At 42.6% G+C, this 26928-nt stretch overlaps 1 protein-coding gene across 2 annotated transcripts; it reads left to right on the plus strand.

Annotated features, from left to right (window-relative positions):
- Nucleotides 1-10449: 10449 nt before the first annotated feature.
- Nucleotides 10450-23636, plus strand: RNF135 (ring finger protein 135). Of its 2 annotated transcripts, XM_069481003.1 has the most exons (5): nucleotides 10450-10800; nucleotides 16462-16605; nucleotides 20183-20345; nucleotides 21182-21271; nucleotides 22258-23636. In XM_069481003.1, exons 1-5 carry the CDS (start codon nucleotides 10450-10452, stop codon nucleotides 22785-22787), a joined length of 1278 nt encoding a protein of 425 aa, XP_069337104.1. In that variant the 3' UTR covers nucleotides 22788-23636. The 2 variants fall into 2 exon arrangements, with proteins under 2 accessions (XP_069337104.1, XP_069337105.1); XM_069481004.1 differs by lacking the exon at nucleotides 20183-20345 and having other exon boundaries at nucleotides 22258-22393.
- Nucleotides 23637-26928: the final 3292 nt, after the last annotated feature.

The following is a 26928-nucleotide window of genomic DNA, read 5'->3' on the forward strand; positions in this document are numbered from 1 at the left end:
AGGCTGAGGCAGGAAAATCACTTGAGCCCAGGAGTTGGAGGTTGCTGTGAGCTAGGCTGACACCATGGCACTCTAGCCTGGGTGACAGAGCAAGACTCTGTCTCAAAAAAAATGTTCCTGTTAGGAGGCTGGGACAGGAAGATCACTTGAGACCAGGAGTTGGAGGCTGCAGTGAGCTATGATGATGCCACTGCACTCTAGCCTGGACAACAGGGCAAGACCCTGTCTCAAAAGTTCCTGGGAGAGTGCCATCATTGTGCACATTTTAGAAGAAATAAAAGCCTAGATAATATAAAAAATTGATCATCCCAGTGATCGGGAAGGGAAGAAGAAAGCTGAGGAGACACAGCTTCATTGGACCACAGGGCGGAGATCCATCCAGCCCAGCTCTGTGTGGCCCTACTACTAACTTGAGACTGTTGGAAAATTCACTTCCTTACCTCTGTGCCTTGGTTCTTCTCTTTAAAATGAGGAAGCTGCACTAACTCTTGAGATCCAAAGTAAGTAACAAGTGTTTTTGACCACCTCCCGGGTGCCACGCTCTGTGCCAAGCCCTGTGAATAGGCAGGAATGAGAAGACGCGGTCCTGCTGTCACAGATCACGGACTGCTGGGGTGGCAGCCCTTCAGAAGGGCAGCACAATGAGGTGAGTGTTCAGAAAGGGGAAGAGCAGACTGCTGCCGGAGGGTGTGGCGATAGGGTTCACCCTAATTGATGGGGAGAGGCGAGCCTCCTTCCTCTCCAGAGAGTGAAACCTTCAAGCTGTTTAGAGGTTAGTCAAAGGGAAGAGGATAAGGAAGACACTCAAAGCTGAGGGAAGAAAATATTCAAAGACCCCCAGATGGGAAAGAGGGACTGGAAGAAATCTCAAATGGCTGAAATGTTAGAGAAACAGATCATGAAGGTCCCCGCTCTGTGATTCGATGTTCCTTTCCCCTCCCTTCAAGTGACATGCAGAAACAGCCTCTGTGTTCTCTCTTTACATAGGTGGAGACTCAGAGGGGTGGGAGAGGCTGTAAGAGATTCTCTGCATTTTATGAGACTCTCCTTTGATCAAAGGAATCAATCAAAGGACAAGCAACACACCAGGGTGTCTCCTCCTGAAGCTTGCTGGCTGCCCAGATGGAGGCGTGAGTCCTCCATCTCCTCTGGCTCCTAAAGCACCTTGAAAATGCCTGTTTCAACACTTGCTAGGTTAAGTATGAAGGGTCAGTTTACTTGTCTGCCTTTTTCACCACTTGTGATCTCTGTTGGGTGTACTCTGCTAAATTCTGGAGGTGAGGAAATTAATAAAGGCATAGTCCCAACCTTAAGGAACTTACAGTTTAGAGAGGCAGGAAGAGAAGTAAGCAAGCAGGAACAAAGCTACTCGAGGAGGGAAACTGGGATTCTAAAGGTGGGAGCAGGCCAGGCACGGTGGCTCACGCCTGTAATCCTAGCACTCTGGGAGGTTGAGGCGGGAGGATCACTTGAGGTCATGTGTTTGAGACCAGCCTGAGCAAGAGCGAGACCCTGTCTCGACTAAAAATGGAAAAATTAGCCAGGCATGGTGGCGCATGCCTGTAGTCCCAGCTACTCGGGAGGCTGAGGCAGGAGGATTGCTCAAGCCCAGGAGTTGGAGGTTGCTGTGAGCTAGGCTGAAACCACGGCACTCTAGCCCCAAGCAATAGAGCGAGACTCTGTCTCAAAAAAAAAAAAAAAAAAAGAGTGGGAGCTCCTGAGAGGGATAGAGAACAGACAGGAGATAAAGTCCCAGTGAAACAGAGCGCCTGGTTGGTTAGCTCCTTCCCCAGAGATACCTCCCTACCTTTGCATTAAATCCTCTTCTTCCTTTTTGGCCTGTTAGTGCATGGAAGTTACTTGAAATCAGTTCCGATTGATAAAGTTCTCCAAAAGAGATGATATCCATGCTGAATCCTGAAGAATGAGTAGAAGATACTTGGGTTGGGGGGCAGGGGTGGGGTCAGGCAGACAAAGAAGCATGTACAAAGGCCCAGAGACAAGAGAGAACATGGCTTGTTCTGGAAACTTCAAACAATTGAATATGGCAGAGCCTGGGTGGGTGGTGAGAAAAAATGATGACATTCTTGTGAGATGCCAAAACATTTACCTTTTACATAAGATAAGGCGAATGTTAGAAGAGAAGAAGGGAGCGGAGGAAGCATCAATTTTGTAGATGTCCCTGGGTAGGTGGAAGAATGTCTGATCCTGTCTAGTCTCTGTTCTTCACCTGTGAAGATAAACTTATAGTTGGTTATCAGTGTAGAATCAAACAGACTTTAGTTTTAGGAGCTAGATGTAGCCTGCAGACCTAAAGTGACAATTTGCATGTCCTTGCTAATGGGAGGCCAGCAAGCAATTTCCTTAATGGATGATCTGTGGGGCCAGTCCTTCGCAGGAACCTGAAGACTTTACCTTCTCTTCTGCATAAGGAGTTGGCGGGAGTGGGGCTGGTCCTGAGATTTTTATTTTCTTTTACAGAGGATAGAGGTTAAGGGAAAATTAAAGGGGAAAGTTTGGGAGGAGAGGGCCACAGAAGGGGAGCCCTAAATTCTGTATATGAACTGCCTAATTGCTCAAGTAACAATAGAATCCAGAATGTCTATAATGTATCTTTCAAATTATCAGGATATAACCCTAAATTTCTTGACATATGAAGAAACAAGAAAATATGAATCATGCTTGTATTGGGGTCCTCCAGAGAAATAGAACCAATAGGATATATATAGATATACACAAAGAAATTTATTATGAGGGATTGGCCCAGGTGATTATGGAGCTGAGAAGTCCCTCAATCTGCTATTTACAAGCTGAAGGCCCAAGAAATCCAGTGGTGTTATTCCAGTTCAAGCCTGAACCAGGAGTGCCCATGTCTAAAGGCTAGATGGATGTCATAGCCCAAGCAGAGAGAGTGGATTGGCGCTGCCCTTCCCTGTATTATTTATTCAGGCCTTCAGTGGAGTGGATGATGCCCACCCACACTGATGAAGGCAATCTTTACTCACTCTACCAATGCAAATGCTAATGTCTTCCAGAAACACCTCTCAGACACACCCAGAAACAATGTTTTGGCAGCTACATGGGCATCTCAGCCCAGTCAAGTTCACACAAAAATTGACCATCACAATACTCAAGAGAAAAGTTAATCGATGGAGACTGATGTCCAAGATGTCTCAGATGTTAGAAATAGCAGGCAAGAATTTTAAAGCAGCTATTATAACTATGCTCACTATGTAAAGGAAAATATGCTCCCTTTGAATGAACAGATATGAAACTTCAGCAGAGAAATCAAAACTCTAAAAAGGAACCAAATGGGAATTCTAAAACTGAAAAATAACAATGTGAAGAAATCATTCAGCTTAACAGTAAATTGGAGATGACAGAAGAGTCTGTGAATTTGAAGATAGATCAATGAAAATTTACCAATCTAGGGAAAGTGAGGTGGCTCACGCCTATAATCCTAGCACTCTGGGAGGCCAAGGCAAGAGGATACCTGGAGCTCAGGAGTTCAAGACCAGCCTGAGCAAGAATAAGACCCCATCTCTAATAAAAATGGAAAAGTTAGCCGGGCTTGGTGGTGCATGCCTATAGTCCCAGCTACTCGGGAGGCTGAGGCAGGAGGATTGTTTGAGCCCAGGAGTGTGAGGGTCCAGTGAGCTTTGATGACACCACTGCACTCTACCTAGGGTGATAGAGTAATGAGACTCTGTCTCAAAAAAAAAAAAAAAAGTAGACTGGGTGTGGTGACTCAGGCCTGAAATCCCAGCACTCTGGGAGGCTCTGGTGGGAGGATTGCTTGAGCTCAGGAGTTCAAGACCAGCCTGAGCAAGAGCGAGAGCCTGTCTCTACCAAAAATAGAAAGAAATTAGCCAAACAACTAAAAATAGAAAAAAAAAATTAGCCAGGCATGGTGACCTGTGCCTGTAGTCCTAGCTACTCAGGAGGCTGAGGCAGGAGGATCACTTGGGCCCAGGAGTTTGAGGTTGCTGTGAGCTAGGCTGATGCCACGGCACTCTAGCCCAGGCAACAGAGCGAGACTCTGTCTCAAAAAAAAAAAAAAAAAAAGTAGAGATTGTTTTTAAAAGACAAAATAAATATTTCCAGACAAAAATAATAACTTGTTTTCAGGAGACCTGAAATATAAGACATGATAAAGGAAGTTCTTTGGTATGAAGGGAAATGAAACCAGACAGAAACTCTACTTCTTTTTTTTTTTTTTTTCTTTTTGGTAGAGACGGAAGGAAGAATTTCAGGTAGATATAGAAAACTTAATTTCTATTGTGAAAGATGGTTCTTTAAGCTATGTTAGGTTAAGAAAATCAAATATGTTGAAATTTTAAAACAAGAGACTAAAGATTCCCTTATGGGGTTGTGCTATTGTATGATACATAGTGAAAATATTTGTGCTCAGTTTTCTGAAGCAGATTCTATGAAATAAATTGTCATGGATACAGTTGTTATTCAGTGTATTCATGCAAATGCTATGAAACTGTTGAAAGAAATGGAAGATAATTTAGCGATCTTATTTGGCAATGCTTTTGGTTGAGTTTTGGATAAGTTGTATAATGATTTAATGTACCATTAATTCCAATTCAAGATTTTCTTGAAACCAAAGGGATGCTTACCAAAACGCAAAGATATTAATAGGCAATGAGATAATATTTTCTCACTGAGACCACACCATTTATAAATGAGCTAATTATGAAGCTCCAAAGAAAGGAAAAGCTCTCCGGGCGTGGTGGCTCACGCCTGTAATCCTAACACTCTGGGAGGCCGAGGCAGGAGGATCGTTTGAGCTCAGGAGTTCAAGACCAGCCTGAGCAAGAGTGAGACCCCATCTCTACTAAAAGAAATAGAAAGAAATTAGCTGGACACCTAAAAATATATAGAAAAAATATTAGCCGGGCATGGTGGCGCATGCCTGTAGTCCCAGCTACTTGGGAGGCTGAGGCAGGAGGATCACTTGAGCCCAGGAGTTTGCAGCTGCTGTGAGCTAGGCTGATGCCACGGCACTCTAGCCTAGGCAACAGAGCACGACTCTGTCTCAAAAAAAAAAAAAAGAAAGAAAGAAAAAGAAAAAAGGAAAAAAGAAGAAGACATACAAATGGCCAACAGGTATATGAAATAATGCTCAAGATCATTAGTCATCAGAGAAATGCGAATCAAAACTACAGTGAGATATCATCTCACCCCAGTTAAAATGGCTTTTATCAAAAAGACAGGCAATACGAATGCTGTCGAGGATGTGGAGAAAGGGGAATCCTCGTACACTGTTGGTAGGAATGTAAATTAGTGCAACCACTATGGAAAACAGTATGGAGGTTCCTCAAAAAACTAAAAACAGAACTACCATATGATCCAGCAATCCCACTGCTGGGTATATATCCAAAGGATGGGAATTCAGTATATTGAAAAGATATCTGCACTCCCATGTTTATCAAAGCACTAGTCACAATAGCCAAGATATGGAATCAACCTAAGTGCCCATCAACAGATAAATGGATAAAGAAACTGTGGTACATATACACTATGGAATATTATATCACCACAAAAAGAATTAAATCCTGCTATTTGCAACAGCATGGATGGAACTGGAGACCATTATGTTAAGTGAAATAAGCCAAGCACAGAAAGACAAATCTCACATGTTCTCACTCATATGTGGGAGCTAAATATTAAAAACAATTGATCTCCAGGAGACAGAGAGTAGTATGACAGTTACCAGAGGCTGGAAAGGGTGTCAGTGAAGGGGGCATAAAGTGGCGATGGTTAATGGGTACAAAAATGTAGATAGATAGATAAAATGGACAATATTTGGTAGTACAACAAAGTGACTGTAATCAATAATATACTAAGTTAGGGTAGACTTTAAAATAACTAAAAGAGTGGAATTGGAATGTTCCTAACACAAAGAAATGTTAAATGCCTCAGGCGATGGATACCCCAATTACCCTGATTGGATTAATTTACTTTGTATGCCTGTACCAAAACATCACATGTACCCTATAAAGATGTACAACTCTTATGTATCCATGATAATTAAAAATAAAAAATTTTAAAAAACACTAATGACAAGCCTTCTTTTCTAAATTTTATTTTTGAATTATCATATACTAAAATTTAATTTTTATTTTTTGTACTATTCTATGAATTTTAATACATATATAGATTCATGTCACCACCACCACAATCAGAATAAAGAATAGTTACATCACCCCAAAAAACTCCCTTGTGCTATTTCTTTATAGACACACCCTTCCTCTGTCCTCTGGCAACCACTGATATGTTTTTGATCACTATGGATTTGTATTTCAAGAATGCCATGTAAAGGGAGTCATTCAATATATAATCTTCTGAGACTGGTTTCTTCCACAGGGCATCCTGCCTTTGACATTCATCCAAGTCATTGCATGTATCAGTATTCCTTTCCTTTTTATTGCTGAGTAGTATTCCATCATACAGATGTTCCACAGTTTGTTTATTTGATGCAATGGTATTTAGCAACAAAAAGGAAAAAGTTATTCATACATGCAACAATATCCAGGAATCAGATTGCTGCATCTTATGGTAAGTGTATGCTTAATTTAATAACAAACTATCAAAATGGCTGTACTGGTTTACCTTTCCACTGGCAATATATGAGAGTTCCAGTTACTCTGCATCATTGTCAACACTTAGTATTGTCAATATTTTAAATTTTAACTGTTCTAATAGGTATGTAGTGATATCATGTCATGGTTTTAATTTGCATTTCTCTAGTGGCTGATGATGAAGCACTGGGATTACAGGCATGTGCCACCATGCCTTGCCCCATTGCCTTTTTTTTTTTAATTGGGTGGTTTATTTTCTTATCATTGAATCCTCAGAGTTCTTTATATATTCTTGATACTAGCTCTTTGACAGACAAGGGATTTGAAGATATAGTCCCCCAAGTCATAGTTTTTCATTTTCTAACAGTGTCAGCAAAACCTTCTTTAATCAAGGCATAGAGGTCAGGGTTCATGGCTTTGTTTTATGCAGGTTTTGTTGCTGACAAAGTTTGGCATTAGAAATAGAGTGTTTTGGCTTATGTTTGGATGTTTAAATTCACCTATTACAAAGTGAAGTGGAAGTAAGGGCGATGTAAGTTTAATGACCTCTTTCTTTCCATGACAAAAACAAAAGCTTTGTCCCTGCAGGAATCTAGTAGGAGCAGAGCACAGAGAGCACTGATAGAATATGTTAATGGCAGTTGTGCCTTATTTCACTGGGCACACATGCTCAACAACTTGCCATCTCTTATCTAAGCCAGTATTAGAACCCAGTGTCACAGGGATGTGTATTAACACATTTGTTAGAACTGAAAAATGTCAGACTCTCTGATAGAAAATGTGTATGATTTGACTGGTTTTACAATGAGAACTGGCTTTGCCAATTAGGTTGGTTATAAAGCAAATATTTTACATAAATTGAAAGAGCTCAATTGATAGCCCCAACCCTTTGAAGAAAATATATTTCAAGAATGTAAGAAAGGGCCAGGCGCGGTGGTTCACGCCTGTAATCCTAGCACTCTGGGAGGCCGAGGCGGGTGGATCACTCGAGGTGAGGAGTTCGAGACCAGCCTGAGCAAAAGTGAGACCCCATCTCTACTAAAAATAGAAATAAATTATCTGGCCAACTAAAATATATATAGAAAAAAAATTAGCCGGGCATGGTGGCACATGCCTGTAGTCCCAGCTACTCGGGAGGCTGAGGCAGAAGGATCGCTTAAGCCCAGGAGTTTGAGGTTGCTGTGAGCTAGGCTAATCAAAAGTGTATTGAAATGAACAATATTCTAATTTTCCTACCCCTTTCTGAGTATGCCAATAAACAAGGTGTCTCTAAGTAAAAGTGTAACTGTTTATAATTGATAGTCATTTGATAAACTTTGGCAAAGTCTCTTTGGCATACCTCCCAGTTTTTGCATAGAACTCAGAAAGTGTTCAACAAAATGTGTGACATTGTTGTCATCTATTTATATATGTGAACAAGGCTTCTCAGCACTAACATTTATAAAAAACAAAAAAAGGAAAACATAATTTATTGCTGAACTTTGTCTGATTCAAGCATTAGTAATATTTATTCGCAGATAAATGCATTTTTAAAGAAACCAGCCCAACCATCTTATTAATAGCTGTGGTTCCAATAAAATAGTTTTTGTTTAAAAGTTATTTATATAAATTTATAATATACTTTTGTCTTGATTGACTGCTAATAATTATAATTCAATCAAGAAAAAAATTTAATAAGAGTCTTTTTGTCATAAGAAGTAAAAAATGAAAATTTCAATACGTATACATAATTTTTGTTGCAAAGAAGTATTACAAAGTGATAAATAAAATATTTTCATGCATAAAATATATTACCTTGGAGTATAGTTTTGTGGAGAAAATGGAATGGAAATACAAGTTCAAGAACATAAAAGAATGATAAAATTATGATGGAAATGAAAAATTTCTTAATGTATTTTTACGCTAGGAGTGACCATTCCCATCCCTCCTCCCTTCTTGTAACCACCGCATGATTTTGCATAAAACTTAAAGAGGGTGTCCAGGAAAAAAAAGTGTGAAGACCACTCTTTCTGGAAACTTGGTTGTGAACTGGAGAAGAGAAGGAGAGCTGGCTGGAGGGAGGCTTAGGTCAAACGTGATTTTATTTTTTAAGATGGAAGATTTGAGGGCCGGGTGCGGTGGCTCACACCTGTAATCCTAGCACTTTGGGAGGCCGAGGCAAAAGAGAGCTTGAGGTCAGGAGTTTGAGACCAGTCTGAACAAGAGTGAGAACCTGTCTCTAGAAAAAATAGAAAAATTATCTGGGTGCGGTGGTGGGTGCCCCAGCTGCTCAGGAGGCTGAGGCAGGAGGATCGCTTGAGCCTAGGATTTGAGGTTGCAGTGAGCTATGATGACACCACTGCACTCTAGCCCCGGTGGCAGAGCGAGCGAGACCCTGTCTTAAAAAAATAAAGATGGAAGACTTGAACATGTTTAAATGTTTAATATCATGCCTATTTTACAGAAAAGAAAAGAGGCACAGAAAGGCTATGAGTTTACTACAATGTGGACACCCTGGAACAAGATTCAGGTAATTGTATCAGTCAGGATAGGCTAGGTTATGCTGTAGTAACAAGCACTCACTATATCTCGCTAAGCTTAACACATCACAAGTTTATTTCTCTCCCTTACATGTCCTAGGGTGGGTTGGCAGGGAGTCTGCTCATCTTGGTCACTCAATGACCCAGATCACCAGAAGATGGTTTCATGCCCATAGCTGGGGCAGTTGGCAGAAAGGGATACAACGACTCGTCTACTAGCTTTTAAAGTAGATGGGGAAGTGACATGTATTACCTCTGTTATTTTAAGTGGGTCAGAGGAGCGCCAATCGTACCAAGTGCCTTGAAAAGGAAACTTCTGGAAACTTTGCTGAGCAGCGATAATGACTACTCCATGTCATTTCCCGTATGGGAAATAGCCACAGACTTGTATTATCTAGTACCTACTTTGAGCCCAGGCAAGATGGGGTAAAGTAAAGCATAAGCCATTGTCAGCTCATTTCAACAGATTAGAGAATTGTGGTTCGCTATTGCTATGCGAGCCTGGAAGTTCCTTTACCTCTTTGGGGAGGACTCGGTGCTCTTCCAGCTCTAACGTTTTCTGCTGTAGTGCGCTGAGGACTGGAATAGGAGGCGAGTGGGGAGAAGGCAAGCCCAGCGAGCGCCAGGCGTGCCATCTCAGGAAAACACTTTCCCGTATTTTTGTCCGGGTGCCCGCTGGGGAACGTGCTTTCAGCCCGCAGAGGGCAGTAAGGAGAGCGCGGCACGATTCTGCATTATAATACCGATTTTAAACGACGAGGAGTCAGTTAATTCACTTGACTGCCCTTTAGAATCACTTCGGGGGGGGGGTGGGGAAGTTTTATAAAATACTCGTGCCGGGGCTGAACCCCAGACGATAAAATCAGACTCTCGGGGAGTGGGGCCCGAATATCAGCATTTTAAAAGAGCGCTCCAGGTGATGCGCGCCAGGCGCTCTTCAGTCCCTCACTGCTTGTTAGAGGAGTGGATGACACCTAGTGGGCACATTCTCATACGTGAGTGCCTGAATCGAATTCTCTTTCTCTTCCCAGGAGTTTTCCGGGTTGCATCGTAATGGGGTGACATCAAGTCAAAGGGAATCTTGGGGACATCAGCGGGTTCCTAGTGGCGTGGGACGAGCCAATTTCCCAGGGCAAGAGGCCGTTACTGAAGGTCAGCTCTGCCCAGAGCGCTGTGGGCTGTGAGTCAGCTTCCAGAAGGACCGGAGAAGACAAAAAAGGGTGAACCGAAGCGAGGAGGAAGAGGAGGGGAGAGGAAGAGCGAGGGAGGAGACTTGGCCGAGGGCGGGCCCAGCCTCTGCCCCGACTTCCGCGCCCCGGATCCCCGGAGGCCTGCTCACCATGGCGGGCCTGGGGGTCCCCGTGTGGCTGGCCGAGGATGACCTGGGCTGCATCATCTGCCAAGGGCTGCTGAACTGGCCCGCCACGCTGCCCTGCGGCCACACCTTCTGCCGCGACTGCCTGAAGGACCTGTGGGGCGCGCGGGGCGCCAGGCGCCCCTGGGCCTGCCCCACCTGCCGCGAGGGCGCGGGGCAGCAGCCGCAGCTGCGGAAAAACACGCTGCTGCAGGAGCTGGCGGACAAGTACAGCCGGGCGGTGCGCGAGCTGGGGGAGGACCCCGCCCCGGCCTCCTCCCGGGCCCCCGCCCCGGCCGCGGCCCCCGGGCCCCCACACCACCCAGCACGGCAGCAGGTAGGGAGGCTCCCGTCCCGGCTTTCCCATCCGTTCTACTTTTACATTACACTTCTCAGTCCAAAAGTCGACTCCTGCTCTTGGGAGAATCAAGTTCAGAAAAGTATGAAGAAACAGAAAAAATAAAATTCCAAATCTCCGGAAAGCCTAGCTGCTACACACCTTGGCATATTTCCACTTCTTCCCACTCTTTCTGCGGTCTCTCTATTTTGAAAAGTTTTTTATTGGTATAAAATATATATAACATAAAGTTTGCCATTTTAACCATTTTTCAGTGTACAATTCAGTGACATTGGTTACATTTCCAATGCCATGCAACTATCACCACTATTTGTTTCCAAAACCTTTTCATCAACACAAACAGAAACTCCTCATTGCCCCTCCCTCCAAGCCCTGGTAACATCTGATCTACTTTCTGTATCTGAATTTTTCTATTCTAGAAATTTCATGTAAGTGGAATCATTCAATGTTTGTCCCTTTGTGTCTAGCTTCTTTCACTTAGCATGATGTTTTCAAGGTTCATTCAAGTTGTAGCATGTATCAGAACTTTATTGCTTTTTATGGTTGAATTATATTCCATTATATGGATATACCACATTAAAAAAATCCATTCATCTATCATGGACATTTGGATTGTTTCCACCTTTTGGTTATTGTGAATAATGCTGCAGGGGAAATTGTGCAAGTATCTGAGTCCATATTTCAATCCTTTTGGTATGTATGTAGGAGTAGAATTGCTACACTGTATGGTAATTTTATGTTTAACTTACTGAAGAATGGCCCAACTATTTTCCACAATGGCTGCACCTTTTTATATTCCCACCAGCGGTGTACGAGGGTTCCAGTTTTTCCACATTCTGTGAGCACTTGTTATTTTCTGGGTGTTTTTGTTTTTGTTTGTTTAGTACAGCCTTCATACCTTAGTATAGGTGTGAAGTGGTATCTCATTGTGGTTTGATTTGCATTTCCCTAGTGACTAAAGACTAATGATGTTTTCATGTACTTATTGGTCATTTGTATATCTTCACTGGAAAAATGTCTATTGACCATTTTTAAAATTGGGTTGTCTTTTTGTTGTTGAGTTTTAGGGATTCTTTATATATTTTGGATATTAAATCAGACTTACAGGTATACTATCAAATATATGACTTACTTATATTCTCCCATTCTAGAAGTTGTCTTGTCGCTTTGTCACTTTCTTGGTAGTGTCCTTTGATGTATAAAAGTTTTAAATCAATTTTTCATGATGTCCAATTCTTTCTTTTGTTGCTTGTGCTTCTGCTGTCATATTTACAAATCCATGGTCAAATCCTGGTTCATGAAAATTGACCCCTATGTTTTCTCCTAAGAGTTTTATGGTTTTTAACTCATATTCAGGTCATTGGTCCATTTTGAGTTAATTTTTTGTATGTGGTGTAAGGTAGGGGTCCAACTTCATTCTTTTGTATGTGAAAATCTGGCTGTCCCAGCACCATTTGATAAAGAAGCTGTTCTTCTCCATTGCCTTGTCAAAAATCAACTGGCCATAGATGTATGGGTTTATTTCTGGACTCTCAATTGTATTCCATTGGTTTATCTGTCTGTCCGTATGCCAATATTTCACTATTTTGATTACTATTGCTTTGTAGTAAATTTTAAAATTGGGAACTATGAGTCCTTTGACTTGTTCTTTTTCAAGATTGTTTTGGCTATTCAAGGTCCCTTACAATTCCACACGAATTTGAGAATTGGCTTTTCCATTTCTACAAAAAAGGCTATTGGAATTTTGATAAGGATTGTGTTGAATCCGTAGATCACTTTGGGTGGTATTGATGTCTTGACAATATTAAGTTGTCTTTCCCTAAAACACAGAATGTCTTTCCATTTATTTGGATCTTTAATTTCTTTTGGTGATGTTTTGTAATTTTCAAGGTATAAAGTCTTTAACCTCTTTGGTTAAATTTATCCCTAGGTCTTTCATTCTTTTAGATGCTATTATAAATGGAATTGCTTTCTTAATTTCCTTCTCAGATTATTCACTGCAGGTGTATAAAAACACAACCACTTTTGTGTATTTATCTTGTGCCCTGCAACTATGCCCAATTCATTTATTAGTTCTATTAGCTTTCTTGTGGATTCTTTGGGATTTTCTCCTTATGAGTTTGTCACATGCCAAATAGAGATAATTTTACTTCTTCCTTTCTAATTTGGATGCCTTTATTTCTTTTTCTTGTCTAATTGCTCTGACTAAAATTTCTAGTGCAATATTGCATAATAGTGGCAAATGCAGGCAACTTTGTCTTGTTTTCAATCTTAGGGGGAAAGCTTTCAGTCTTTCACCATTAAGTATGATATCAGCTGTGCGTTTTTCATAAGTTTCTTTTATCACATTGAGGAAATACCCTTCTCCCTTCTATTCCCAGTTTTCCCAGTGGTTTGTTTGTTTGTTTGTTTTTTATCTTGAAAGGATGTTGGATTTTGTCAAATGCCTTTTCTGCATCACTTAAGATGATCATGTGTTTTTTTTCCTTCATTCTGTTAATGTGATATATTACATTGGTTTTCTTAGGTTGACTCACCTTTACATTCCTGGATAAATCCCACTTGGTCATGGTGTATCATCCTGTTAATATGCTGGTGGATATGGTTTGCTAATATGTTCTTGAGGATTTTTGCATCACTATTTATAAGGGATATTGGTCTGTGTTTTCTTGTGATGTCTTTTTTTTTTTTTAAATAGAAGCATAGTATTTTATTTTATTTTATTATTCTATTTTATTTTATTGAAACAGAGTCTTTATCTGTTGTCCAGGCTAGAATGCAGAGGCTTCATATATTTAAGGACTCTGGTTTGGTACATAAATATTTATAATTGTTATGTCAAAAGGCAGTATTACAATAAATTTAGTTTAAAGATCCTTCTGCCTCATCCTCAGCCTTCTGAGTAGCTGGGACTACAGGTGCATGCCACCACACCCAGCTAATTTTTCTATTTTATTTTGTAGAGATAGGGTCTAGCTATGTTGTTCTGGCTGGTCTTGAACTCCTCACCCCAAGCAATCCTCCTGCTCAGCCCCCCAAAGTGCTAAGATTACAAGTGTGAGCCACTGCACCCACGAAAGGTGGCCTTACTAATAACCTATCTAACAGAGGAAAATAAACTATCAAACAGAAAGTAAGGGCAATAAAATGTTCTAATCTTTATTATTTCCTTCTTTCTGCTAGTTTGGGTTTAGTTTTGCTCTTTTTCTAGTTTCTCAAGGTATAAATTTAGGTTATTAATTTGAGATTTTTTTCTTCAAAATAAGTAATATAGTCTTTGATAGTTATTAATTTCCCTCTGAGGACTGCCTTAACTACATCCCATAAGTTTTGGTATGTTGTTTTTATTTTCATTCATCTCTGAGTATTTTCTAACTTCTTTTATGATTTCATCTTTGATCCACTTGTTATTGGAAAATGTATTAAGTCAGGTGTGGTGGTGCGCACCTGAGGTCCCAGCTACTCCAGAGGCTGAGGATCTCTTAAGGCCAGAAGTTCGAGGCTGCAGCGAGCTGTGATCATGGCACTGCATTCCTACCTGGGTGACAGAGTGAGGCTCCATCTCTTTAAGGGAAAAAAAAAAACCAGTGTGTTGTTTACTAACTACATGTGTTTGAAGTTTTTATTTTTTCTGTTACTGATTTCTAGCCTCATTCCATTATGATTGGAAAAGATACTTTGTATAACTCTATGATTTTTAAATTTATTGAGGCTTATTTTGTGGCCAGATGGTCTATCCTGGAGAATGTTCTATGTATAGGTTTTTTTTCTTTTTAAATTTTTATTTTTTATTTTTTTAAAACTAGTAAAGTGAAGCAGTGGGAGTGGAGAAGGAACAAAGGAACCTGTAACTATTTGTGATCAATTAGTTGTAAATACCACTGCACTCGGACCAGCCCATGTATAGTTGATAAGGATATGTATTTTGCTGTTGTTAGGTGGAATATTCTGTGTATGTCTGTTAGGTCTACAATGGCAACCACCATTGTATTTTCTGTCTCTGATTTTGGCTACTCTAAATACCTCATATAAGTGGAATTATACGGTATTTGTCTTTTTGTGACTGTCTTATTTCACTTGGCATAATGTCTTCAAGGTTTATACATGTTGTAGCATATGTCAGAATTTCCTTCCTTTTTAGGGCTGAATAATATTGCATTGTGTGTATATGCCATATTTGCTTATCCATTCATCCGGGTGTGGACACTTTGGTTGTTTCCAGGTTTTAGCTATCGTAAATAACGTTGCTATGAACATGAGTTTACAGATATCTTTTTGAGATCTTGTTTTCAGTCCTTTTGTGTATATACCCAGAAGTAGAATTGCTAGATCATATGGTAATTCTATTTTTAATATTTTGAGCAACACCATTCTGTTTTCCACAGTGGCCGTAGTGTATAACATCCCCACCAACAGTGTGCAAGGTTTCCAGTCTTCCCACATCCTTACCAACACTTGTTATGTTCTATTTTTTTTTATAGTAACCATCCTAATTGGTGTGAAGTGGTGTCTCATTGTAGTTTTGATTTGTATTTCCCTAGGGATTAGTGATCTTGACCATCTTTTCATGTACTTTTCATGGCTATTTGTATGTCTTCTTTGGAGAAATGTCTGTTCAAGTCCTTTGCCCATGTTTTTTTTTGAGACAGGGTCTTGCTCTGTCACCCAGGCTAGAGTGCAGTGGAACCATCATAGCTCACTGCAACCTCAAACTCCTGGACTCAAGCAAACCTCTTGCCTCAGCCTCCCAAGTACCTAGGACTACAGGCACACACCACCACACCTAGTTAATTTTTGTATTTTTTGTAAAGATAGGGTCTTGCTCTTGCTCAGGCTGGTCTTGAACTCCTGGCCTCAAGCCATCCTCCTGCCTTGACCTCCCAAAGTGCTAGGATTACAGGCATGAGCCACTGTGTCCAACCTCCTTTGCCCATTTTTAAATTGTTTTTGTGGTTTGTTGTTGAGTTTTAGGAATTCTCTCTATATAATACTTTGGATATTAATATTAACCCCCTATCAGATGTATGATTTGCAAATATTTTCTCCCATTCTTTGTTTTTTTTTTTTTTTTTTTTAGGAACAAGGTGGTCTTGCTGTGTCCCAGGGTGCAATGGCTCAATCATAGCTCACTATAACCTTGAACTCTTGGGCTCAAGCAATCTTCTCACCTCAGCCTCCGAAGTAGCTAGGGCTGCAGGCACACACCACCACCACACCTGGAGAAGACAGGGTCTCACTATGTTGCCCAGGCTGGTCTTGAACTCCAGGCTGCCTCAAGGAATCCTCCTGCCTTGACTGCCCAAAGTGCTGGGATTATAGGCATGAGCCACTGCGCCCCACCCTTTAATCCATTTTGAGTTAATTTTTGTATATGGTCTTAGTTAAGGGTTCAATTTATTCTTTTGCATGTAGATATCCAGTTTTCCTAGTACCTTTTGCTGAAAAGAATGTCCTTTCTCCATTGAATGGTTTTGGCACCGTTGTCAAAAATCATTTGAACATAAAGGTGAGGGATTATTTCTGGGCTGTCTATTCTGTTCCGTCAGTCTATATGTCTGTCCTCATGTCAGTACCACCATGTTTATGGCTCCCTCTGTCCAGTTTTATGGACCCCAGGAACCAAATTTTGCTCTTTTAAAGGTGGCAGTACAGAAGAGCATCACGGAAGTTGGTCAGAAGCTGACAGAGCTGGTGGAACAGCTTGTAGACATTGTTAGGAGCCTTCAGAATCAGAGACGCCTCACAGAATCTGGACCAGACAATGAACTGGGCATCCTGGGCACGGTAAACTCAGCTGGGAGAGGGAAGGATGTGGGAGGGGATGGGGCTAGGGACAGCTTTCAAGTGGAGCAACATGAATATGTTTGAAGTCGAAAGATGCAATAAGTCACAATCTTTTATCATTCTCTTTACTATAAAACATGGATGATTCAAAGTTTGGAATGCTTGAGGTAGGGTCTGGAAGGTTCAAGTGAGCTAGGATCACTCTGCCTAACCAGCTCTCTCTCCTCTGTGTAAATCCTATAGACATTTCAGACCTTCTCTTCACTGACCTTTCCTCAGCAGCCCTATGACACAGTTGACCTCATCTTCATTCTTGAACCTTCCTCTTGCCTTAGCTTTTGGGACACAAGTCTTCTGGTTTTCCTGACTGATCCTTCTCAGTCTGTTTGCAAGCTCACTCTCCTCTGCTCAGCAATTAAGTGCCGGAATCCGCAAGGCTGAGTTGTAGATCCCTTCGTCTTCCCCTCTGAGTTGTCTTCCTCACACCTGTACCTTTAATTACCACCTCTGGGTACAAATACAGCTCCAGACTGGAACCTTCTCTGAGCACTAAGCTGGTATGTTCCTTCTCAACTTTTCCTCTTGGATGTCTCGAAGGCAGATCACACTTAACATGTCCCAAACTGCTCCTCCTCTGGGATTTTCCATCTCAATAGTGGCCCCATTACCCTTCCAAGTACACTAGCCTGAGACCTGGGAGTGATGGCGCCTTCTTCTCCCTCACCCTAATGTGCAGCATATTGTAGTTCCAAGACCTGCCTGAATATCTCTCAAATCTATTTACTAATGTGATCTGAGAGACCAAAATAGATGTCTCTTTATCAACTAAGATGGACCCTAAGGCTAAGGAAATAAATGTTACCTAGGAGTCAGGAGTTCAGGGCTTAGCTGGCGTGGCAACTTCCTACAAGAAAAACATGCTTGCTAAACTCCCTAACAATAGGCGCTATCAGGCAGATTGACAACCAGGACCGCTACAACTCTGATTAGGCAGAGGACCAGCCTTACAAACATTCTTTCCTGATAAGCAACTGCAGACCTCAGGCCAGTTTCAGTCACCTTATAGGAACCGCACACAAGGCCTGGCGTGGCAGTGCAGCTCCTGTAGTCCCAGCTACTCTGGAGGCTGAGGCAGGAGGATCGCTTGAGCCCAGGAGTTAGAGGTTGCAGTGAGCTACGATCACACCACTGCCCTCATGCCCAGGCAACAGACAACAGAGTGAGATTTTCTCTCTTAAAAAAAAAAAAAAAAGGAAAAGGAAAAGTAACTGTGCATGAACTGTCTTTGTGTCCTATAGTTCACCTTTTGACATAGAGAGCCAAATTCCACCTCATTTTAATGGTAAAATCCTGTCCTAAAGTGAACATGGGATGTATGTTACATGTGTGTTTACCCATTGCACATGTGCTCAACTCCCCTCATAAATATGTATAGTTTTCCCCCCATACCTGCTGCATATCTATAACTCTATTGTATAATATAAATCTTGTGAGGCATACAAACCAACCGCCCTTTCCTTCTTTGAAGAGAGAGCACCTTTGATACATGCTGGAGACTGTCTCTTCCTGGTTTGCAAAATGATACCACTAATAAAACTCTCCTTTCTACCAGTTGGCTATCCTGGTGGTCTTTTGGACAGCACTACTCTTGAGCTCCCTTAAGATTTCTCTAATCCAAGCCTCTGATAATTTCTTGTCTGCATTGCCATAATTGCCTTCTAAATGCTCCACTCTACCCCGTCTAGTCTGTTCTCCCCATGGTCATCAGAGCAACCTTCTCCAACACAAATCTGATCATGGAACTCATCTGCTTAAAACACTCCAGTGACGTCAGTTTGCTTAGGATTAAGACCCAAATCCTCACAGGACCAACCAGGCCCTGTGGGATCCCATCCCTTTCTGCCTCTCTCATCGCATCTCATCCCTCCTCCTCCTGGCTCTGTGAGCTCCAGCCACCTCAGTCCCTCCAGTGTGGCTTGCTTCTTCCCACTGCAGGGCACCCTTCATGGGATGCTCTTCCTTCACCCATCACCTAGGTAGTGCTTGCTGATCCTTCAGATCCTAGCCAGATCATCACTTCCTTGAAGAGAATCCTCAACTGATTTCCCTCAACAAATCAAACCCCCCATCAGAGGTTCTTGGAATTCCGTGTACCTTTCCATTGTAGTAGTTATCACATTTGCAACTCTGTAATGATTTGTGCCATACTTTATTAATGGTTATCTCCTCCTTTCCCCCCCGCACTGGACTCAGCTTCATGAGGATAGGGACTCTGATGCTTTTGTTCTTTTGTTCATCATTGCATCCCCAGGCCTTAGCACAGTAGTTGGCACATGCAGTAAGTGCTCAATAAATACCCACTGAATGAGTGATAAATGCATCTTCAGGGATGCAACATGTTGGGTTAGAAAGCGTGGGAGACTGACTTTCAGAACTGACATCACCACTCATTTGTATTAGGACCTTGGGCAAGTCATTTCATCTTTCTGAGTCTCAGGTTCCAATCTATAATATAGAAATAATGACATTATAGCCACGTCATTGGTTTGTTGTGAGGATTAAAGGAGGTCTTGCATAAAAAAGTGCTTGGGGAAGGTGAAAATGTAGAATGATACAATTAATGATGGCAATTACTAGTTAACCTCCATGCAAGTCAACTTCTTTTATAATGTGAGGAGATTTTTTTTTTTTGAGACAGAGACTCTGTCACCCAAGCTAGAGTGCAGTGGCATCATCATAGCTCACTGTAACCTCAAACTCCTGGGCTCAAGTGATTCTCCTGCCTCAGCCTCCTGAATAGCTGGAACTACAGGTGCACACCACCACACCTGGCCTGTAATGTGAGGATTTTTTAACAGGTGTTTTTTAACCTACATTGTGAGGCTATTGTGCAAATTACATATAGGTATCGCTAGGTGGGGGATACCTAGCATGTGGAAAACACTCAGTAAGTGTAGTGCCGCCTATTACTGTATTATGATTGGTGAAAAGAATGGGGAATGGATCATGTAAACCTGGGAAGGAAAGTCAAGGGTTGAAATTGGGGAGCACATGCAGGGCTGCATTGAGGAATAACAGGACCTGGGACTAAAGAAAATCAGGGAGCATGTGTTGGAGTCCCCAGAAAGCAGGGCTGGATGCAGGCAACGTGAGAGGTGGCTCTTGAGAAGTGACATTATTCTCACCTCTGTGGCTTATCTCAGTGACCATCTGTATTATTTATTTTGTAAACCCCTATAAGATGGGCCTACAAATGTTAAACTGTTTTTGGTATTACCTAAGAGATCCATGTCTGTTGTACAAAATATTAGAAAATACATAGCAGTTTAGAGAAAACAAATTAAGATCCTCCATAAGCCCATCACCCAGAAATAACCACTCTGATATTTTTGTGGAACCATGTGTTATTCCAGATTGTTTCCAAGGCACAACTTTAAGGGCCTAATTTTGTTTTTAAAACTTGCTAGGAGTTAAATGGAAAATTAAAGATGGATGACAGGACTTGAATATACTATTTATATGAAGGTTTCATAGGGAACTTGCATTTATTTATTTATTTTTAATGATTTTTCAATAGACTTTTTCTTCTGGGGTGGACCTTTCCTTGGCTTCTCCAAAGCTAGTGACTTCCAACACATCTGAGGGAAAAATGAAAGATGTTCTCCATGATCTAGAAGAAATTCAGGAAAAATTACGAGAAAACCTCACGTGGAAAGAGGCTTCTGAAGAACAAATACAGAGTGAGTTGATTTTATTTAATGGAGGAGGATTAAATAGAGAAGTTGGGGGGAAATGGTAAAGTGCTCCATGGTTTTGTTCTTTAGGGACAGGATCCCAGAGCTTAGTTGCATTATCATTGTGGTGTTTGTAAACCAAGTAGGAGTGGGCTAAGGTGTTTTTGTGGCTGGATACGTTTTTGGAAATGACTGGAGGTGTGATGTATCACAGGCCCTTAATAAATGGAAACTCATTTTCTAAGACTCATAAACCTAGAACCTTACAGATCATCTGTGTTATCTTCCTGGAGGCTGCTTTTTCATTTTTAACTAGCAAATGTCTTTTTTTTTTGAGACAGAGTCTCACTCTGTTGTCCGGGCTAGAGTGCCGTGGCGTCAGCCTAGCTCACAGCAACCTCAAACTCCTGGGCTCAAGCGATCCTCCTGCCTCAGCCTCCCGAGTAGCTGGGACTACAGGCATGCACCACCATGCCCGGCTAATTTTTTCTACATATATTTTTAGCTGTACATATAATTTCTTTCTATTTTTAGTAGAGACGGGATCTTGCTCTTGCTCAGGCTGGTCTTGAACTCCTGAGCTCAAACGATCCACCCGCCTTGGTCTCCCAGAGTGCTAGGATTACAGGCATGAGCCACTGCGCCCAGCCTAAAAAAGTCCACAGTGAGAACATGGGGCTGGATGTTCCTGGGCTGCATGTATTGCCCGATCAAGGCCTGATGCTCAAAAATGTGCCAGTAATGAGGAAGACAAGCCATGTGCCTTGGGCATGACGTTTGGATACCTTCAGTTTGCCTTTTTCTGATGGGACTTTCTCCTTCCAATTTCTCTGATTCCTTAGTGGAACTCCCAGAAGCTCCATCTTCCTCCTCATGCCCACTGCCTAACCAGAGCCTCCCTGCACCCAAGAGAGCCTCTCGATTTGCTCCATGTAAGTAATAATATGTGATCCACTTACGACTTGGGTTTGGCTTGGTGCAGAGAGGAGCTGTGAGAACAGGCTGTGTCCATCCTCCTGCTGCTAGGGCCTCTCCTTGCCTTACTGTCCCTGAATTTCTTCCCCAGACCAGGTTCCTCCACAGGGGGGAGCTGATTACAAAGGCAAAACAGGCTGAGACTCCCAAATTCCAGGCTCACCAGATCCATGAGCACTCAGAGCCCAGGCAACCTTTGGGCGTCTGTGCTGGGGCCACCAATTAATTACAGCCAATTGCCTGTTCCCCAACTGCCTGTTCCCAGTCTGGGGCAGTCCTTAAGAGCATGGATCTTGGAGCTAGACTGCTTGGGTTTGACTTCCAACAGCTCTGCTCACTGGGTGTGGGATCTTGGATAAGCCACTTAACCCCCTAAAGCCTTGGTTCCCTCATCAGTAAAATGGAGATAATAGTACTTTTTTTGTGGGATTGCCATGAGGGTTAAATGAGTGAATGTGTATAAAGCACCTGGCATAGTTATGCTGTATAAGTGTTAGCAATTATTTATTCACTCTATAGGAAACAGTATGAAATATATAAAAAGAAAAAGATATGGTTCTTTATCAGGAAGCTTCAATTTAACTGGAGAGATAAATGGTCATAAATCACCATGCAATAGGTAGAAGATGGTAAGTATCTTGAGAGAACATATAAAGCCCTAGAATTGAGAAAAGCAAGAGATGACTTTTCCTCGGTGAGATTTAGAGGGGGCTTCCTGAAAGATGGCTAATGGGTAGGTAAAAATTAAGGTGGGAAAGGGATTTTGTTGATATAACAACCTCAGGGATACATATAGAAAATTGCAAGTTGGTGTATTGATTTAATGCCAATATGAGTAAAACATTATCACACCAAAAGCAAAGGTGCATTGTGCTATTTGAGGACCTCTTAGCATGGACAATCAAAAGCTGACGGGCTATGTTCTTGTTTCCCCCCCACCCAGGGGCCATCAATCCAACCTTTGACCTGCAGACCCTCTCCTGTACCCTGGAGGTGTCCAAGAATTGCCAGATAGTGACTGTGTCTCACCACCCACAATCCTATCCCCGGAGCTGTAAAAGGTTTTCAACCAGCCAGGTCTTATGTTCCCAGGCCTTCTCTTCTGGGCAGCAGTACTGGGAAGTGGACACCAGGCATTGCAGCCACTGGGCAGTTGGAGTGGCTTCCTGGGGGATGAGCCGTGACGGGATCCTGGGAAGGACCATAGACTCTTGCTGTGTAGAATGGAAGGGGACTAACCAGCTCTCTGCCTGGCACATGGTCAAGGAAACTGTCCTTGGCTCAGACAGACCTGGGGTGGTGGGCATCTGGCTGGACCTTGAGGAGGGGAAGCTTGCTTTCTATTCAGTAGCCAATCAGGAGAAACTTCTATATGAGTGCCCGGTCTCTGCCTCCGCTCCTCTGCACCCTGCCTTCTGGCTGTATGGCTTACATCCTGGAAATTCCCTGATCCTAAAGCAAGTAAGGGTGTAAGGGTTCCTCAGGGGTTAAAGCACAGTGACTTCCTGGTCTCTTTCCTTGCCTTCAAGCAGAGTGGTAACTTGGCTTAAGAAAACCACTTCTGAAGTTAATCCTCTTGGCCAGGCACAGTGGCTCAGGTAATCCCAGTACTTTCGGAGGCCAAAGCAGGAGGATTGCTTGAGGCCAGGAGTTTGAGAACAGCATGGGCAACATAGTGAGATGCTATCTCTACAAAAAATTTTAAAAAATCAGCACAGTGTGGTGTCGTGTGCCTGTAGTCCTAGCTATTGGGGAGACTGAGACAGGAGGATCACTTGAGGCCGAGAGTTTGAGGCTGCAGTGAGCTGTGATCATGCCACTATACTTCAGCCTGGGCAACAAAGCAAGACCCTGTCTCAAAAAAAAAAAAAGTTAATTCTTTTGTACAGTACAGGATTAACTCAGCAGTTACACTGGGTGTTTGAACCCTGCACATTCCAAAGAAAGGACTGGCTCCTGGGAGATAATCTTTAAGCACTTGGAATATTCTGGCTGATTAGAGTGTCCTTGTTTACCTAGGGTCCTTGGGCCATGCAGTATTAGCTTGTCCTCAGCAGGGGGTGGAGACTAAGCCAGCCATGTGAGCAGTGAGGTGTGCCTACATGACTGACCCCAATAAAAGCCGTGGACATCAAGGCCTGGGTGAGCTTTCCTGGTTGGTGATAGTCCATGCATATTGCCACATGTCATTGCTGGGAGAATTAAGCATCATCCTCATGACTGCAATGGGAGAGGATAATTGGAATTTCTCCTAGACCCTGCCCTGTGTGCCTTTTTCCATTGCTGATTTTAATCTGTAGCTTTTTACTATAATAAATTATAACTGTGAGTATAACAGTTTTGCCGAGTTCTCTGAGTCCTTCTAGCGAGTCACTGAACCTGAGGGTGGTCTTAGGGACCCCCAAACATAAGGATCATGTGTTACTTATCAATTGCTGTGTAATAATATTACCACAAATGTAGTGGTTTGAAAAACTACACATTTATGTCTAGGTGCAGTGGCTCACCCCTGTAATCCTAGCACTCTGGGAGGCCAAGGCGGGAGGATTGCTTGAGGTCAGGAATTTGAGACCAGCCTGAGCAAGAATAAGACCCCATATTTATAAAAACTAGAAAAATTAGCCAGGGGTGGTGGTGTGCACCTGTAGTCCCAGCTACTCGGGAGGCTGGGGCAGGAGGATCGCTTGAGCCCAGGTTGCAATCAGCTGTGATGACGCTACTGCCCTCTAGCCCTGGCGACAGAGTGAGATTCTATCTTCAAAAAAAAAAAAACAAAAAACCATTTATTATCTCACAGTTTCTTTGGGTCAGACATCAGGGCACAGCTTAGCTAAGGCTTCTGCTTTAGAGTTTCACAAGCTATAACCAACATTTCAGCTGGGGCCCTCAGTGTCATTGGAGGCTCAACTGGGGAAGGATCCACTTCCAAACTCACGTAGTTGTTGGCAGCATTCAGCTCTTTGCGGGTTGTTGGAATGAGGGCCTCAGTATCTTGCTGGCTGTCAGCTGAAGACCACCCTCAGTTCCTTGCCCCATGGGCCCTTGCAACACAGCGGTGTGCTTCTCCAAAACCAACAAGGGAGAGGGCATCTTCTAGCACGATGGACACAAAATCTTATATAACATAATCACATAAACATGGAATTGCTTACATCCCATTGCCTTTGCCTCCTTCTGTTGGTTAGAAGCAAGTCATGGGTTCCACCCACACTCAAGGGGAGGGGATTACACAAGGGCATGAGCGCCAGCACATGGGGTTCCTGGGGGCCACCTTAGAGTATGTCTGGCACAGGGTGTTATGTATACTTGGTTTCCTCTATTTTTTAAAACCGTTTTATTATATAACAAAACAGCTCCAGAAAACTATACAAGACACATGTAGAGCTTAATGAGTTATTATAAGGTAAATGCCCTTGTAACTACTATTCAGGTCAAGAAATAAAACCTGCTCCCCACTCCAGAAGCTCCTTCCTGTGTCCCGTTGCAATCAAGAAACCCTCCCTCCACCTGAAAGGAATCCTGACTTCCAAACTAATCACTGCCTTGCATTTCTTTAGAGTTTTATTCACCCAAATATGCATTCATAGCCGTAATAGATTAGTCTTGCCCATTTTTTAAAAAATTGGCATGCCCTTTTTTAAACATTTGTTGAGATATAATTTATATACTATGAAATTCACTTATTTAAAAAGTGTACAAATATATGTTTTTTAGTATATTTACAGAGTTGTGAAACCATCACCCTAATCTAGGATATTTTCATCGCCCCAGAAAGAACCCTCCTACCCATTATCAATTGACATGTCCCTTACGTCTCCTAATCTACACATCTCTCCCTCTTTTTCCACTTACAATTCGTCTGTAGAAGGACCCCAGTCTGGAGCAGCACCTGTTTTGGAGATGCGGAAATTTAGTTCTGTAGGACCGGATTGATCAGAAAGCCCTGTCACACAAACCAGCCAGGCAACTTTTGACAGTACATCTAACCTCTCTTTGCCTCTCTTTCCCACGTAAAATGGAGATAATTATTCTTTGCCCTTCCTAACCTTCCTCACAGGGTTGCTGAAAGAATTAAATAAAGTAGCAGGGAGGCCGGGCGCGGTGGCTCACGCCTGTAATCCTAGCACTCTGGGAGGCCGAGGTGGGCGGATCGTTTGAGCTCAGGAGTTCGAGACCAGCCTGAGCAAGAGCGAGACCCCACCTCTACTAAAAATAGAAAGAAATTATATGGACAGCTAAAAATATATATAGAAAAAAATTAGCCGGGCATGGTGGCGCATGCCTGTAGTCCCAGCTACTCGGGAGGCTGAGACAGGAGGATCGCTTGAGCTCAGGAGTTTGAGGTTGCTGTGAGCTAGGCTGACGCCATGGCACTCACTCTAGCCTGGGCAACAGAGTGAGACTCTGTCTCAAAAAAAAAATAAAAATAAAAATAAAAATAAAGTAGCAGGTAAGGACATCTGAAGCATACAAGCATGATTATAACCACAGCAGCGATGAAAACTACATTTTAATATCATGCACCTTGGCCTCTAACATCTCGAGAGTCACACCTGATTGCTATACATAGCCTTCAAAACAGGGGCAAGAAGAATTCTACCACATGATCTACTGATCTGCTCTCTGGGCCTCAAGACCGTGCTGCAGGATGGGCATTATTATCAAGGAAGCAGAGGCCGGGACGGGTTTGGTGGTTTGTCCAGGGCCAACCAGCTGGTCATGGCAGAGCCGGGACCAGATCAGTTTTCCCGCTATCAAGTCTCTAACCTTCTTATTACCCTCTGATAAGGTCCCACGCTGAGACCAGGACCTGACCTTCCACGTGGATGGGACACAGCTAGCCCTAAAGTCATGAGGTACTCTTTATCTGATTGTTGGTGGTCATCCCCAGTTAGTACTGTGGCCTTGGGTTGTCTAAGCAGAGACACGGCTTCTCTCTTTGTTCCGGGAGACCAGTAAGAGGCTCTCTGCCCTCACTTTTCGGCATTGTGGAGTTTTTATCTTCTCACCCAGAGTTACCGTGATGTTTGCCTTTTGTGCCAAGAGTCAGAATTTAGAGTCCAGGGTCTTAGCCTCTTTAGGTTCTTTGGTTAAATATTGTCTCTCAGTTTGAATAATGGGGCCCCCAGGAGTATGGGGTTTATCTGCTGGCCACATGATTTCCCCATACTAGAGCCAAAGCATGGGAGTCCTGAAAGCAGGGAAGGTGGTTATCACTTTTGGCTCCGCTTTTGGAAAGTTTGCTCAGCTTTAATTTCTTAATCAGAATTGTGTAACCTGAGCCAATTGAGATGTCTGTGGTGGTGGCTATTGTTTCTGCTGTCAATCATTGGTCCTCTTCAATTAGGGCATGAACAAGATGCATTTTTTCCTTGCAAATTGATGTGAGTGGTTTGCCACTGCAGGCTTCATCTTTAACATCATCTTAGCTGGGCATGGGGGCAGGTGCCTATAGACCCAGCTACTCAGGAGGCTGAGGTGGGAAGATCCCTTGAGCCTAGGAGTTTATAGGGAGCTGTGATAACGCCACTGCACTCTAGCCTGGGTGACAGAGCAAGATCCTGTCTCAAAACAAACAAAAACATTGCTTGTCTTGTCCTTTCTTAAAACGAGT

Source organism: Eulemur rufifrons, chromosome 9 (genome assembly GCF_041146395.1).
Source record: "Eulemur rufifrons isolate Redbay chromosome 9, OSU_ERuf_1, whole genome shotgun sequence".
Taxonomy (NCBI): domain Eukaryota; kingdom Metazoa; phylum Chordata; class Mammalia; order Primates; family Lemuridae; genus Eulemur; species Eulemur rufifrons.

Coding starts and splice junctions, on each gene's coding strand:
- RNF135 (XM_069481003.1), top strand. CDS start 10,450: ATGGCGGGCCTGGGGGTCCCCGTGTGGCTGGCCGAGGATGACCTGGGC. Junction 10,801..16,461: donor ACCACCCAGCACGGCAGCAG/GTAGGGAGGCTC, acceptor GCTCTTTTAAAG/GTGGCAGTACAGAAGAGCAT. Junction 21,272..22,257: donor AGCCTCTCGATTTGCTCCAT/GTAAGTAATAAT, acceptor CCCCCCACCCAG/GGGCCATCAATCCAACCTTT.